Source organism: Lynx rufus, unplaced genomic scaffold (assembly GCF_022079265.1).
Source record: "Lynx rufus isolate CCGP_SWC_20201006 ecotype Redwood Valley unplaced genomic scaffold, mLynRuf1.p SCAF_28, whole genome shotgun sequence".
Classification (NCBI taxonomy): domain Eukaryota; kingdom Metazoa; phylum Chordata; class Mammalia; order Carnivora; family Felidae; genus Lynx; species Lynx rufus.
In genome coordinates, this window is record NW_025814843.1 from 879,261 (window position 1) to 892,010 (window position 12,750).

A 12,750-nucleotide genomic window follows, 5' to 3' on the forward strand; every position below is an offset into this window, starting at 1 on the left:
GAAAACTGAACATGGATTCGGCTGGATGATACGATGGAATTTGTCAGTTTTGCTGGATAATGGCTCTATGTTTGAAATGATACAACTAAAACGTGCTTCAAGAAAAAACTCCGGGGGCGCCTGGGTGGCTCAGTCAGTTAAGCATCCGACTTCGGCTCAGGTCATGATCTCGCGGTCCTTGAGTTTGAGCCCCGCGTCAGGCTCTGTGCTGACTGCTCAGGTCCTGTAGCCTGCTTTGGATTCTATGTCTCCCTCTCTCTCTGCCCCTCCCCCGCCCATGCTCTGTCTCTCAAAAATGAATAAACGTTGGGGCGCCTGGGTGGCTCAGTCGGTTAAGCTGCCGACTTCGGCTCAGGTCACGATCTCGCGGTCCGTTAGTTCGAGCCCCGCGTCGGGCTCTGTGCTGACTGCTCAGAGCCTGGAGCCTGTTTCAGATTCTGTGTCTCCCTCTCTCTCTGACCCTCCCCCATTCATGCTGTCTCTCCCTGTCTCAAAAATAAATAAACGTTAAAAGAAAAAAAAATTAAAAAAAAACAAAAACAAAAAGAAAACACTTCAGAAAAAAGTGAGGAGACAGAAAAAGCAGTAAAATGTTGGTAACTACTACAGCTGGATGATGAGGGTGTGCAGTTCATTAGACTATTTATTCTATTTTGGGTCTGTCTGAAAACCTCCCTAAATGACTGTACATTGGGTGGGGGAGACAGATACTTTCTCTTGACGTCACAGATCCTCAGGGGCCACCCTCAAAGATCTTCGTTCTAGGTGCCTCATCTGTACCTGGGCCTGATTTCGACGACGAGCCCCCACACCTGGGGCCGCTGCTGCACAAGAACGAGAGTTTGGGAGTTTTCATGAGAACATCTTACAATGGAAGGAACAGAAGCGATCTGAGGCCAGAGGCCAGACTATGGTGGTTTTCAAAGGCAATCCTTTCCTCCTGACTTGGCAGGTGTTAGCGAATGGCACACTCCTCACAAACAACAGGTGCTTGACGTGACCACGCCCACAGCACCACCAGCTTGCCAGATGACTGCAGACCCAACCGATAAACTCCTGAGAACCTGAGCCAGAACCACTCAGCTAAGCCACTCCCAAATTCCTGACCCACAGAGCTGTGTGAGAGAAACGTTTATTGTTGTAGACAAAAAAGGGAGGTGATCACTGCTCTTGGTATGGGAGCATCATTTTAAACATATCACGGGGAGGGGCGTCTGGGTGGTTCAGCCAGTTAAGCATCTAACTCTTGGTTTCGGCTCAGGTCATGATCTCAAGGTTCATGCTCTGCACTGATAGTGTGGAGTCTGCTTGACATTCTCTGTCTCTGCCCCTCCCCTGCTCATGCTGTCTCTCTCTCTCTTAAACACTAATTAAAAAACTAAATAAATAGGGGCGCCTGGGCTCAGTCGATTAAGCATCCGACTTCAGCTCAGGTCATGATCCCACGGTTCGTGGGTTTGAGTCCCATGTTGGGCTCTGTGCTGACAGCTTGGAGCCTGGAGCCTGCATCAGATTCTGTGTTTCCCTCTCTGCCCCTCCCCTGCTCACTCTTTGTCTCTCAAAAATAAACACTGAAAAAAAAAATTTTTTTTTAAATAATAAACCAACAGACCACAGGGAAGTGAGTGCCACCTAAGTAAATCTTCCACACACTCAGGGGGAGACACCTGGAGGGAAAGGAGGACTGTAGCCCAGGTCGGTGCCTGCCAACAAGTACACAGCAGAGAGGCACTGAGGGGAACTCATCCAACAACCTTTCTCCCCAGATTCATGCATAACCCAACCACTATACCGTGACTGTACCCATTCTAACTGGTGCTAAAAGACCTGAAAATCTCCTTACCAAGCAAAGGACGTGTGCAGGCACGCCCACAAGTTGTCATCGCTTGTCAAGGAGGTCAGCGAACGAGCGGCATTACCATTCCTTTGGTGCAGGAATGGCGTAAAGGCCGTGTTCATCCTCTGGGCACGCTGTGGGCATCCGAACTGCTCTGCTTCAAATACCTGAAATGAAAAGGGAAGGGTTAGTCTTTTTTTTTTTTTTTTTTAATGTTTACTTTTGAGAGAGAGATAGAATGTGAGTGGGGGAGAGGCAAAGACAGAGGGAGACACAAAATCTGAAGCAGGCTCCAGGCCCCGAGCTGTCAGCACAGAGCCTGACACAGGGCTCGAACTCACAGACTGTGAGATCATGACCTGAGCCAAAGTCGGACGCTGATCCGAATGAGCCACCCACACGCCCTGGGAAGAGGCAGCCTTTTAACCAAACCAAACCAAACCAGCCAAGAAACCCAGAGCCAGCTCATTCACAGCCAACATCCTGGATCCTGCTCCTGAAAACTCGGTCCCCCTCTGAAGGGCACAGAAAGTGCCGCCAGCCTCACGATTCCAAACAGGATGGTTTTGCTTCGCATCTTGATTAGAAGCCACCCGAGGAAGAGGAATGGGGTAAGTGCCCTCCTGTCCCTCTCCCACAACCCGCTCATTAGGCACTTGACAGTACTCGGGTGGCACGTGTGGGGGTGGTCATCAGTGTTGCTCTGCAAGTATTTCCAGTCCCAGGCCCACGGAGGCTTCCACGGAGGGACTCGGTGTGGGGGGGGACACGTGCCCAGTTCTGGCAATGACGGAGAGAGACAAGGCCCTCCAGCACCGTCTACCCCTCCAGCAGAGAAACGAGCAACATTCCCCTTTGGCTGTGGCTCCGCCTGCTGGGCTGACTACAGTAAGCAGATCCCCCCACTTCCCTGCCATGGACACAGAACATGAACAAAAACCAAACTGTGGCTTTGAGCCACCGAGGTCCGGGGGCTGTCTGTTACCACAGCATGACCCAGCCTATCCTGAGAGACGTGATGCCACAGCTAGAGGCCTACGCTGGTGGTGGGTCTACAACACGATTAATGGACAGGCTTCGGAAATGAAGGTCAGAGGAAGCACAGGCACCAGGGAGACACCAGGGCATTCGACCGCAGTAAAGAAGCCAGAGCTGGAGGAGAACTGGGACAACAGCGGACTCCAGAGAGCCCAGTAAAGCAAGCAGGACTGACGGTGAGGCTCATCACCAGCCCTGAGTCTGAAGGCAGAAGATTCAGACAGAGCAACAGCCACCAAGACCTAGAGGTCATAAATCCACCCGTGCTCTGACCCCCCCCGTCGGCATGAAGTTCCTCCCCCACTGCCACCCACTCTTTCTGTGGGGTCACCTTGAGTGCTTTGCCCTGAAGTTCATCAATGATCCCTCGGATCTTTCCAAGCAGGAAGGGCCAGGAGTTGATGAGGTAAATCCGGTCCATCATGATGGCGATGATGCTGTACCAGCGCTGGAAGCCCCGGGCCAGGCTGTCTTTGATGAAGAAAGTGTGGCTAAACACGAAACCATGCTGCTCATCTCCAAAGAAGATGGGGCCTTCACGGCCAGGGCAGACCTGTGAAAATCAGCAGTCATTCCAGGACACAGTCCTGTGCTGGCTTTGGTGACACAAAGTCAAATCCTCCTCCTCAGACTTATCTCTCTGGCCTAATTAACTAGCATCTGTCATAGGAAGAGTGGGAAAGGTGGGGGCCAAGACAGGAAAACTGCTTTCATCTGCTCCTGGGATCAAACTGTCTAAAGATCACATTCGTTATCATGGATTGCAAGGGCAAGTAGGTTCATGACTTTTTTCTACCTTGAGCCATAAATAACTCCTATTCAAATATTGTAAATACTCCAGACTCAAATTTGCCATTGTCACTCATCTGGAATATACTGGAGAAGGTCAAAATAGTCACCGTAGGGTCCACTCAATGAAATCTGCATACTTCGTTTATAGGAGAAAAGTTAGGTCTCCCTCATGACATACTCACTCTTACTTTATACACAATTCTATCTGGCACAATCATCTGCTTCTAGCAGATTAGCCAACAGGAAATCCAAAAGAGGGAACGAGCTGAAGGTAGGCACACAGCAACCGTAAGTGAAAACAGAGAGGCGCTCAGTGTGTCTGCTCAAGTCAGTATGGAAAAGGGAAATTTTACAACTGGGATTATGAATTCATGACAGATACAAACATAGACAAAGAACTTGAAATCAAAAGACTTGAACTAACCCTTGAAATCAAAACAGCAGCGGGGTATAGTTAAGGAACAAACTGATTTACCCTTCAGCAGGTTCTAAGAGCACACGGTGACCACTAAGGCTTGTAATGATGACAGAGACAATAAAAAAGTGATATCTGATATGGTAAATGAAATATCCTAGAAATACTTAATATCTTAGAAATATATTCACCAAGAATGAACAGATAACAGAAGTCTGTTGCTTGAAATTATAAGCTAGCAACCATTTAGAAAACTGGAGTCCAACCCAACCTATTCTGGCATTCTAGAGACCTGGGGCTGCTCTGTGCTCCTACTCACTGATCCACGTCCTCTTCAGGGCAGGACTCTGTCTTCCTCATTGTAACCAGTACTGAACTTGTTGGGGGCACCTTGGATGTGTGTGATATCCCCAGAGTGCCCCCTGGGGTCATGGTGCTCACCTCACAGCTCAAGCTCCGCACACAGGCCTGGCGAACAATGCTGAAGAGCTGGGGGTGGTTGGGGTGCTGGTGACTGACATATTTAATCGAGGTCTCTTTATCATGGCTGATATACCCAGGATGGCCTGCAGCAAGTGACCGGCAGCCCTGCCCCCCAGAAGGAAAAGAGAGCCAATTAGGAAGCAGGTAACAAACTTTCTTGTGCGCATGGGAACAAAAGACTCCATCGATTTTCATATAAAAATAACTGGCTTCTAGAGTACTTATCTGAAGATCTCAAATGTTTCCTGAACAGGAAAACCAGGACAGAGAGATCACAAAGATCATCAAGAGTGTGAATAAGGGGTCTAATCTGAGCACTTACGTAGCAGGTATTATGAAGAGCTCTGCATACATTACCTCATATATTCCAAAGCGCAACCCTATGAGATAATTACGGTGAGAATCGCCATTTTACAGAAGGCAAAGCTGAGGCTCGGGGCTGCAAAGTGGCTCACATACTATGTGCCAGCCTCTGTCCTTGGTCCTGACATAGCCACTTAGTGAGGGCCTCAGGAGGTTGCCAGACTTCCACGCTGCTGCAGCAGCCTGAGAACACAAGCTCAGATCGTGTGCTGTGGAGCAGGTCGACTGGTGGCCCCAGCTGCTGCCCCTCCGGAGCCACCACCACCTTGGTGCCGAGATCACGCATCCCGGAGGCTCTCCCCACCCTGAGGCTGCACAAGAGGGTATGGAGGCAAGCCCCTCCCGTGAGATGCAGGACATGGCAATTCCAGCTCAAGGACTCTGTCTGCCCAGCCCTCCTCTCTCCTTCCTTCTCCTTCACAGCTGTCAGACTTGTTCACAGCAGCGAGGCTCTCCCCACCTTCTGCTTCCTCACGGGTGCTTCCAGCAATAAACACAGCAATCCTGGGCATGCTACCTGCTTCGCAGTGGAACCAAGCTCATGCAGTTGGATTCCTGTTCACACTGCAGTGACAGGTCTAACACTGCCTCTGATTTCAGGTCCCGACCTAGAGCTGTCACTCAAAGCAGCAGCCTGTTGAAGGAACTTAAACCTCATTCCCCAGAGCTCACAAAATGACACCAGAAGTAACAGCCAGGACCCCACGAGAAAACTTCCCGAGAATACTGGACTGAAGGAAGCGGAGCCTACGATGGGCTGGCATGCAGACATGAGCAGCAGAGGGGAGGGCTGAAAAAGCGAATGCTGGGGTGAAGGGAAAGAACTAAAAGGACATGAGAAGAAGCAAGCGTATTCCACAGGGCCCACAAAGAACGGTCCGTGCTCACACCTTCCCGTGAGGTCACGTCCACTGCTCTTAGTCCCACAGGGTGTCCTGCCCACTCTCCAGGAGGTCAAATACACAGCATGAGTCCCTGTTGAGAAATAAACGTCTCCAACACCCTGAGAGACACTTGCCTCGCACATGTCTGACTTTTTGGGCCCCGGGCTGCTGGACTCCGCGCTGGCCCCTTCCGCCGGGCTGTGAGCACGGATCCGACTACTCATCTGAATGCCACCTTCCTCCTCCTCGGCCTGTTCGCCCTGCCCAGGGCTGTCCCCATTCCCAGCCCCCTGAGGAAGTGGGGCGTGCAGAACTTCGGTGCAAAAGAGAGTGCGGGGGCCGTGGAGCTCACAGAAGTGACAGAGAGCGACGATGGCGTTCATGGTGTCCTGGAGACAGAAGGGGGCCTGTGTGTATGGGGGGGTGGGGAAGAGAGGAAACAACATCAGCGCCCAGCCTGTGTTCACGCTACAGAACCTGCCAACTCCTCTGGAGCACAGGCACTGGGGAGACACCACCGACAGGCTTCCTGGCCAGCAGAGGCGGGTCACCCACCCAGCACTGTGTCAGGTGTACGGGAAAAACCACGTCTTCGGTCCGTGCTGACCAGGAGTCACAACAGAGGAAGGAGGATGTAATTCAAGGATCACACAGAAAACCCTTCAGTTACAGCTGTGACAGGGCTACAGGGTAGACAGCACGGAAGAGAACACATGTGCGAGTGACGATGGGGCAAATGTGACACAAATAAGTAACAGTGGGGTTTGGAGGAGACACTTTTTCAATGTATTCAATCAATAGCAGTTGTGCTGGGTGATAGGCCACCGCCCTCACGGAGCTTACCCCTAGGCGGGAAGGGACACACGACAGACTGCTTGCTCTCCTACGGTGCCAGCCTTGGGAAGGAAAGTACGGCAAGGCCAGGGCAGAGAAGTGCTGGAGAGGTGGGATGCGGTTTTGGACACAAGGGCTCGCTGAGTGAGAGCTGAAGGGAGCCGTGGAGGCGGAGGGGGCAGGACTAGGGGTCTGTCTACAGAGATGGGTGATGAAGGCAGAAGATGAGGAGGAGGTGGATTTTAGGAAGCCTTCTAGGCCTTAGTAAAGACTGGAATTATCTACAGATTGGAGAGCCTTTGATAGGTTCTTATGAAAAATATAGTAAAGGAGCATAGTGGCCAGTGGCCAGGATCTAAACCCTCTTCTCTTTGGGGACCCCCTCCCCCATCACGGAGCCGAAGAAGGAGAGACATCCTCTGTCCTCATCCCCCTGCATGGACATGACCAAGGCTTGGCCAGTCTGAGGCACCTGCCCAGGAAGCTGAACCCAGGGAGACAAAGTGGCAGACCCAGTGCGAACATGCATGGGGGGCGGTGAGCAAGTCCTGGGTGACAGGGTCCTCAAAACCCCACGTGGTGTGTCCGTCACTACGTCCTCCCAGCAGCCTCCCTTCTCCAGCCAGCTCGCTTACTCTGCCACCCAGCTGGCATCTCGCAGACAATCTCTCAGCTGCCACGACTACTACTGCCCCTGTCCCTGAGGGAGGGGCTGGAGCTCGAATGTTACAGTGGGAATGGCAGAGGCCAACACAAAACAGAAACTGGAGAGATCAGCTGGGCTGATGTGAGTCAGGCATGGGGATCAGACGGGGATTACGTGCCTGGCACGTAGGGAGGGCTGGGGCACCTCCCAGAGGGAAGTGGGCAGTGGGAGAGGAGACAGGGTTAGAGAGACAGCAGGACACGTAGCTGGAAAACACTGAGAGCTGTGTGGAGATTCCAGACCGCGCTATCAGGGAGCCCCGAGCCACTCCACAGACCTCTACCCGACTCCCCATCCTCACCATTTCGTTCTGCCTGGCACGTTCCTGCTGAGAGGCCTCCCGAACCAGCACCCCAGAACACTCGCTCACTCCCACCGCCTCACTCTCCCCTCCTCTGCACTGCGCTTCCCCTGTACAAACGTTCCCTAAGTGGCGACAGGAGTCAGCCTGAGGTTGTATCTACAACAGTTCCTGACACGCACAGTAGGCGCCACATTAAAATACTGGACAGGTGATTTGGGAGCTGCCCGTAACAAGGGGGCAGTTGCTGCCACAGGAAGTGGAGAACTCATTGAGGATCTCTATGGGCAGGAGAGGTTCAAGAGCACAACCATGGGAACAGCAGTCTGAGAGCCTAGTGGCACGAGACCCAAGTAAGCCAAATTTAAATAGGGGTTCCACCAGGCTCATTCTGGTGAGATGAAGGAAAATGATGGTTTAAGAATCCATTGTGAAAGGGGTGGTGAGGTGACCACTGATGGAGTAAGAACCTCAGAAAATTAGTACTAAGACCCAAAGGCAGAGGCATTAACCCTGGAAAAAGAGGCCACATCTTCCTTGAGAGACATAAAAGGGAAGAGAAATAAGGTTCCTTCCAGCAAAACATTCGCATGAAAGCAGCACTTGGCTAAGCTCCACCCGACGTGTAGAGCATCCACACGAACCTTTACACTCGGCAAAGTCACACTTCCACCGTCCCGCCTACACAACAGCGTGCAAGGCCATTTCCAGATGAGTCAGGCAGGGCGGCCATATTTCAGCTCTAAGACCTGACGTTTTCTAGTGAAGAAAAAAAAAAAAAAACTAGAGTGAATTCTAAGAGCAACTGACTTAGTGATACACAAAAAGCAAGCAGTTACCGCCGACTTAAAATCAGAACATCACAGAAGAAGACGTGGGGCTGCCCACGGCTCTGAATGGCTTCGCGGGCCTCTTGCCTTTTGAGCAGCAGCGGACAGCAAGCTGGCTTTGCAGCCTAAATGTGAGCTGAACTTTTACATCTCTACAGGAATATTTCGTAAAGGATTTCTTTAGATAGAAATATGTCTTTTTAAAAATACAAAATATTTAAAAATATAAGGTCATCATCCTTCCTACCCTTGGTTACAAGGGGACTGCCTTGGCAGCACCCACACCGTGCCAATTCAACCCTTCAGACCTTAGACCTACAAGTTTCTCTCTTCCTCGAATGGAAAGGAAAGATCAGAGATGATGTTGCTAAGCTACTTCCCAGCACCCATGGTCAGCCTGGGTGATTCTCACTAACAGTTTTTTGGTTTTTGCTTTGGTTTTTATTTTGTTTTTATTTTTTAATGTTTATTTATTTTTAAGAAAGAGATAGAGTCAAGCGGGGGGGGGGGGGGCGGGGAGAGAGGGAGACACAGAAACTGAAACAGGCTCCAGGCTCTGAGCTGTCAGCATAGAGCCCGACGTGGGGCTCGAACTCACGAACCGTGAGATCAAGACCTGAGCTGAAGTCAGGCGCTTAATGGACAGAGCCACCCAGGCACCCCCTTGTTTTGTTTTTTTAAAGAAAAGCAGTCCTGTCGGACAAGAGGACAAGACTTCTGACTCTTCCGATCAGGAGTACCATGGTGCCAGGCAGCCAGTGGAAGACAGGGAGGTACCACTTGGCTCTGAAGTCACACAGAAAAAGCCTGTCTCCAGCTCTTACCTGCCAGGTGATGTCCAATATCTTATTTATCCTCATCTGGCACCACCCTAAAGCTGAGAAACAGAGGAACCCCCACCTCTCAGGTTAACCACTGCACGCGGCATCAGAATTCTGAGTAGCAGGAGATCAGTTCTCTATTCATTCTCCAATTCCAATCTCCATCAGATGTTTACTGAAGAAAACAAACTGGCTTGAGTACGCCTAACAGTTCTTCGCTTCCAGCGAGCCTTCCAGAATCCAAGGAGGCAGAAATCTGCACACGCGCTCACACCCCACCCTGGCCAAATCTCTTCGACTTTATACTCCAAGAAAGAATCCAAACAACTGGAGGAGTCAGGGCCCTTCCCACGGCCCCCCTCCCCCAGTGGCTGAGGCTGGCCCTGGGCCTATTTCATCCCCGCTTTCTGTGGTCTTCTCCTAGGACCACAGAGGATCACAGAGGGCTTTGCAAAGAAATCCAGTATCATAGTAGCTCTTAGCCAGTAATGACCATCAGAATCCCCTGCGGCTTCTCCACCTAGTCTCCCACTGGGGAGTCTCACTAGGTCAGCAGCTGGATCTCGGCAGGTGCAAAGTGAAAAGTTCCACAGGGGATTACTTCCAGCTCCAGCGCAGTCACACCATGGTGGCTTTCCTATTCCCACTGCCTTCACCTGGTTTTTGGTTTACGAAGTGTCCTGATGTGTGACACCAGTAGGGCACACACAGTCACCTGCCGCTATTTCCCAATCTCTTCCTAACAATGTTGGTAACCCAATGCCTCCAGCACTTTCTCTGCTGTGACACGGAGCCCCTAGGGCCACTCTGGCGGGACACCACGGGCTGGAGAACCAGTACCTCCTTTCAGCAAACCCTTGCCCTCTGCCTCCAATAGCTGGGACCTCAACCCACAATGAGCCAATTCTTGGGGAAACATTTTTCCCAGGTGATAAGGGCGCATCTAACAATACCCACCAAACTGGAGGGAAATGTGCTCTTCCACCATCCTTCTAGGCCTATCGGCTCATCAGAGTGCCCGCCTCAGAACGCCAGCCTGAGGAAAAAAGAATTTTGACACACCCTCTTCCCTAAACCAGAAGGAAGGCAAAACCCGGGTGGGAGGGATGCCAAGAGTGCAGTCTCCCGGCAGCATCTCTAACGTTGGAGAATAAACCGACGACGCTGATGGGGTCTGAACCCATGTCACGTTCCCCATCCCTTTACGGTTCGTGGATTTGCCCCGCACCCCACCCCGCCCCGCCTCCATCCACATCTCAGGTTCTCTGCAACCCCTTCCACTCTGGCCCCCGGCCACTCCGATCACTAACACCGCACAGCAACTCAGAGCCCGGCTGGGTCCCCGCAGCTAACCCGAAGGCGGTCAGGCTTCTCCAAGGCCCACAGGCACGGACCCATTCCCCTTCCCCGCCCCCAGGGACTCCCTCCCGCCGCCACCACCCTCCTCCCGGAAGCCAGGCTCCCTTCAAGTTCCACGAAGCAGCCCCGACAGCCCCTCTTCGAACTGCCTGGACAAGCCAGGGGACCGCTCCGGGGCTCGCTCCCGCAAGGGCAGTCGAGGCCCGGGTCGCCCCGGGGGCCGCGGCGGGGCTGAATTCCAGGGGGCGGAGAGAGCTCCGAGCCCAGCTCCGGCGCCCGGGCCGCGGCGCACCTGACGGCGTCTTCCTCACAGGACCCGCCCTGCGCCCCTGCTCGAGCTCGTCGGCCCGCGGGGACACCCGCCCGTCCCCGCGCCTCCCGGCCGGCAGGGGAAGCCTCGGTTCGGACCCCGGCCGCCTCACTCACCAGCGGCCGCTGCAGCCGCGGCGCCCAGCCCGAGGCGCGTGACTCGGCCGGGCCGGACCATCCGCCCACCCCCGCAGGGGGGGGCGTGCGGGCCGGCCGAGGGCGCCTCTGCACCGCGACGCGAGCGGGGCCTTACCCAGCCCGCACCCTCGGGAAGACCGCGCGAGCCCGGCCACGCGAGCTCTGACCTGAACCCGAAGCGGCTGCCGGACACCCCCGTCTTTTGCCGCCAGGCTTCCGCGCCTCCCCCCACCGAGAAGTACGGAATGGTTTCAGCCGTGCCGGCCCGGCGAATGGAGGAAACTACGGGGGGAGGGAGGGGAGGATGCTTAAAATTAAAAAACATTTTCAAAAGAGATTTGAGGAAAAATATAGCCAGCTTAGTATAGTACTCCCGGTCCACACCGAAGAGAAAATGAAAGAGAATGTCTGACGTTAGAGCGAGGTAATGTCTTATAGTGTCACCTGCGGCTCTTATTAAATTGCCGACGGACCCCGTCTTCGGTGGGATGTGCGGGCAGGTGGCCGGGAGGTGGCCGTCACATGACCGTGGGCAAGCGCGCGACGCTGTGCTGTGGCCGGTTCGGTAACTGGAGGTGGGGTGCGGCTTGAGTGCGCATGTGCGTGACCCACTCACCTACCCGAACTATAATTCATCCAAGCTTTTTAAAAATATGAGTCAATTATTAAGCAATATATATCTTTAAGACCCGGGTGCCTGTTATTGAGTCTGTCTACTCAAAGATTAATTTTAAGGCCATCAGTGCAAGGTGTCACGTCGGTCCTTAAGGTGAAGAGCTAGAGGGATGTGAATCACACCCTGAACCGCAGGAAATTCGGTTTGACCTACGAGATGGTGCTGCCACCTTGTGTCCGGGCCGGTCCAAAGACCGCCGACCTCTCTGGGCGCCTCATGGCGGAATCCTGGTCCCTGTGACTGCCGCTGGGGGTGTCCAGAGGGCGGTTGTCTCAAGTGGTGGGGAAAAAGCATGAACCATTTTGAAGTAGAAGTAGGTGGTTGTGTTATTTCAAATAGCCGGGTCATTTCTTTCTCTCTTTGAATTTCCATGTTAGAAGACAGAGACAAAATTACAATTTGTTTTCTGTCTTCTTTTAGTGGTGTGATAAAAGATGAAGGACTATGGGAGTTACGAGGTTAGGCATTGCCTTTATATGTTTACTTGTCCTACCGCTCCAGTTCCTCTTGATACTGAACAGCACAAACTGAATATATTGGCTAGTAAGTCACAAGATAATTTTTGAGGGAAATAACAGAAAACCCACAAGGATATACTGATTTGGAATTCTGGGTTTTTTTTTTTTTTTTTTTGCCATCAACAATTCAGATACTTGAGGAGTGCCTGGGTGGCTCAGTTGGTTAAGCTTGGAGCCTGCTTTGATTTCTGTCCCCCTTTCTCTGTTCCTCCCCCACTCACTCTCTCTCTCTCAAAAATAATAAACATAATTTTTTTTTTTTTTAATTCAGGGGTGACTGGGTGGCTCAGTTGGTTGAGCGGCCGACTTTGGCACAGGTCATGATCTCACAGTTTGTGAGTTCGAGCCCCACATCAGGCTCTGTGCTGACAGCTCGGAGCCTGGAGCCTGCTTGGGATTCTGTGTCTCCTTCTCTCTCTGCCCATCCCCTGCTTGTGCTGTCTCTG

General features: G+C 52.5%; 1 protein-coding gene across 10 annotated transcripts in view; it reads right to left on the minus strand.

The window, feature by feature from the left end:
- Positions 1–11,066, minus strand: part of FLCN (folliculin) — a 31,489-nt gene extending 20,423 nt beyond the window's left edge. For 2 of the 10 annotated variants that reach the window (XR_006964120.1, XM_047089760.1), the window contains exons 1-6: positions 9,308–10,494; positions 8,298–8,412; positions 5,947–6,219; positions 4,524–4,670; positions 3,207–3,428; positions 1,844–2,004 (exon numbers count right to left, since the gene is read on the minus strand). Coding sequence is in view for 9 of the 10 variants with exons in the window: in XM_047089760.1 (XP_046945716.1) it covers positions 1,844–2,004; positions 3,207–3,428; positions 4,524–4,670; positions 5,947–6,195 (779 nt within the window). In the remaining variant the exon portion in view is untranslated. Of the gene's footprint in view, positions 1–1,843; positions 2,005–3,206; positions 3,429–4,523; positions 4,671–5,946; positions 6,220–8,297; positions 8,966–9,307; positions 10,499–10,955 lie in introns of those variants that run through there. The other 8 variants (XM_047089761.1, XM_047089762.1, XM_047089766.1 and 5 more) reach the window with 8 other exon arrangements.
- Positions 11,067–12,750: the final 1,684 nt, after the last annotated feature.